Source organism: Sinocyclocheilus anshuiensis, unplaced genomic scaffold, assembly GCF_001515605.1.
Source record: "Sinocyclocheilus anshuiensis isolate Anshui unplaced genomic scaffold, SAMN03320099.WGS_v1.1 scaffold6797, whole genome shotgun sequence".
Lineage (NCBI taxonomy): Eukaryota > Metazoa > Chordata > Actinopteri > Cypriniformes > Cyprinidae > Sinocyclocheilus > Sinocyclocheilus anshuiensis.
This window is the reverse complement of record NW_015546450.1, coordinates 6,691-10,393: the sequence shown is the minus strand read 5'-3', so window position 1 is coordinate 10,393 and position 3,703 is coordinate 6,691. Positions and strand designations below refer to the sequence as shown.

Sequence of the window (3,703 nt, the reverse complement as noted above, 5' to 3'; positions counted from 1 at the left end):
TGACATCTTTTTTTATGACTGAAGGCCAGTATCAATGATACCAATGCTGATTTCTCTATAAAATACCAACCCTAGCTTCAGCCCTGCGTTAATTGCGTTAGATATTTTGAACACGTTAAACTTGAAAAATTATTTACTTGCATTAAAGCGCTAATTTTGACAGCACAAACAATATCGTAAATAAATGTTATAGCATGATGTTACCATGTTTTTTGGACATGCATTATTCAGTACCCATGAAATTGAATAATATTTAAATTCCCGCCATCTGATTTACTATTTTATTGTTCTTTAAGTAGAGCAGAAAATCTCTGTTGCTGTACCTGAAGAAGGTGTGATGCTCCACGCAGCACTTCCACAGGTTCTTGCAGGCCGTCTTACTGGGAGCGTCGAAGAAGAACGACGTCTCATTACACTGAAAACACACAAGGATGCCGTGTTTAAATTGATATGTGTATAAACTTCATGTTAAATGTTCATCACCGGTGGTGGCCCTCATAACCCGCATGTGCTCTCATTAGTCTGATCTCACTAGGGCAGATGAAGAGGGTCAGAGTCCTAGAACGAGAAGACACTTCACTGCAGCTTAAATTGGGCCCTGGAGGAAACGGGTTATAGACTCAAGAGTCAAGAGGCTTAAGGCCAGTCATAAACCTCCATCAATAATGGACTTTCCACTGACTCCTCAAAAAGGATTTTCCACACAGAGCTCGTGATGTTATGGAAGCAGTTACAATAAAGTAAAGCAGTTTTATACATGAATTTTGTTACTTGCTTCGAATGGGAAAAAGTCTTGTTGAATACAGTCAAAAATCAAGTTAAGTCAAATATATTTATATAGCGCTTTTCACAATGCATATCGTTTCAAAGCAGCTGCACACAAAATCACGATGTTAATGTTTATGATATCTTAATATCTTCATGCTGTACAGCCGAAATTAACATTACAGCTAGGCAATGGTTGCATGTAAATTAAAGGGATATATGGTATCGAGAGATGACACACAGTTCATTTATTGTGATGTTGTATTAAAAACAAGACTTACATCTCTGCCTATAACCCGCAGCTCAAACTGGGTTTCCTTGAAATGCACTTTTGTCATTCTTGGCCTGAAAAATTAATATTAAAAGTTAATTATTTAAAAATGCATGTAAAAACAAATCAAAACAGGGTGTCAAAGTTTTACAATTTTAATATAAAATAATTTTTTAAAGTAATACTATATCATATAAGATCAAATAGTATCATATATCATATCTTGTTCTTTTAAAGAATCATACCATATATCTTGTATCATGTCATACTATATATCATATACCTCATATCATATCATACCATATACTGTATATCATATATGATATGATATATGGTATGATATAATAATGATATGAGATATATCATATATCATAAAATATCATATCAGATATCTCCTATCATCATTGCATATCATATTTCATGTCATATCATATATGATATCATAGCATATCATAAAACTCATCTCATACCATATCATATATCTCATATCATCAACAAGTCAGTTAATTCTCAGGACATAGAGATTCTTTCACCTAGATAAAAAGAAAAAAAAAGAAAAAACAAAACTAGAGGTATTTCGTATTGCATGGAAGGAAAGTACTTCTACTTATATAGAAAAGCTCTAAAAACTGCTAGATCTGCTTACTTTTCGACTCTTTTAGAAGAGAACAAGCACAACCCCTGGCATTTTTTTTCAATACAGTGGCTAAATTAACGAAAAATAAATCATCAACAGATGCAGACATTCCCCAACAGCACAGCAGTAATGACTTTATGAACTACTTTACTTCCAAGATCGATACTATTAGAGCTAAAATAATAACCATGCAGCCGTCAGCTACAGTATCACATCAGATAGTGCGCTATAGATCCCCTGAGGAACATTTCCACTCATTCCCTACTATAGGACAGGAAGAATTGTATAAACCTGTCAAATCATCAAAACCTACAACATGTATGTTAGACCCTATTCTATCTAAGCTCCTAAAAGAGGTGCTTCCAGAAGTCATAGATCCTCTTCTGAATATTATTAATTTGTCAATATCATTAGGAAATGTCCCAAAATCTGTTATTAAGCCTCTCACTAAAAAAACACATTCCTGTTATCAAGAATTCGATTTATGCGAGAGATGACGTCATTTTTGATATTAAGAATTAACTTTTATACTAGTGGAAATGTAATTCCTGATATAAAAAATAGCCACTGTTACTAGTAAAATTAATATCCTGTGTAGAATTAATATCCTGTGAATTAATAAAAGTCAAAACGGCTTGCCATAATATCACATCATATATGATATGATATGATATATCTCATCATATATCATATTATACCATATATCATATATATAATGATATGAGAAATGTATATTAGCTCATATCATACATCTCATTTAATATCATACAGTATATCTCATTTCATATCTCATTAAAGGATTTGTTCTTTTAAAGAATCTTTTAAAGTATCATATCATAGCGTATATCATATCATATTTAAAGTATTTGTTCTAAAAATTCAAAAACATCCTGAAACACCATTAATGAGGGTTTTGAATGAAATGCGGGCGAGTAAATACTGACAGAGCTTTCATTTTAGGGGAATTATTCCTTTAATACGTGAAAAATTCAGTTTAAACATCAACCTACCAGAAATATTTCCCCACTTGCGTTTTATTTTTGTAAACCACGACCCCGACAGGCGTCAGGCCCAGGAAGTACTCAGACTGCTTTTCTCCCTGAAAACACACATTTATGCATTAAGCGACTTATGAAAACAAACACAAGCGATTCATCAGAGCCGACAATATTCAGAGAGTACACTGCCAGGATTATTGGAAAGCTGGATTAGGAATCAAGATAGGACAGAGAAGAAATGCAAAGAATTAAATCATTAACAGAAAAGACAAATATTGATATTGCATCCAATCAAACAGAGTAAAAAGAGCTCTGTTGATGTAAAAGGGCTGAACTCACAAACACAGGGTGCAGATCCACGCCATACATTTCCAGTGTTTTGGCAATTGCTAAGTAATTGTTTTCGGCCTCGGCAGGCACCTGACCCCTGAACAGAGAGGACGACACGTCACACAACACACAACTGAGCAGAGAAACCACCAAAATACACTTCAAAGTCATTCAAAACGATTACAAGCATTTTGGAAGAAGCTCTATAACCTGGATTATGAAAGCTGTGCATTAACCCTATAAAGCCTACTGTGTCATATTTGATACACAAAGGCCTCTAAATGATAAACAATCAAAACTTTGCTGATAAACCTGTTTCACACTCAATCTCCTCCATGCTTCTGTCGTCTGATTGATATTTTAGAGTTTTTTTATCCAGTCAAAGCTCTTTTAGTGTAATTGTAGAAACGTCCAGCTTCAGCTGCAGCTTCACGTGTCAAATCTTGACTGATTTTGATCAAGTTAAGGTCAGAATAACTGCAGTAATATCTCCAGATGAACACTTACTGGATTGAAGCAGCTCAGCTTTACTTGATTCTCCATCATTCATGTTTTAGAGTCTCAAATCTGATCCTCAGGATCTTTTGAGGAGCGTTTGTTTCCAGAAGCTTTACTTTCACTGTTCCTCAGCGGAGGAATGATCTTCACAAGCCTCCAGAACATCTCACATCTTCTGAGGAGCCTTTATTTCTTCAGCTCTCA

General features: G+C 34.4%; 1 protein-coding gene across 1 annotated transcript; it reads right to left on the bottom strand.

The window, feature by feature from the left end:
• Positions 1 to 323: 323 nt before the first annotated feature.
• On the bottom strand, positions 324 to 3,113 carry LOC107701591 (band 4.1-like protein 4; the record flags this gene model as incomplete). Its single annotated transcript, XM_016503638.1, has 4 exons — positions 3,011 to 3,113; positions 2,684 to 2,772; positions 1,047 to 1,110; positions 324 to 415 (listed from the first exon to the last, which is right to left on the bottom strand). Coding segments are annotated over exons 1-4 (275 nt in total), but the record flags the coding sequence as incomplete, so codon positions are not given.
• Positions 3,114 to 3,703: the final 590 nt, after the last annotated feature.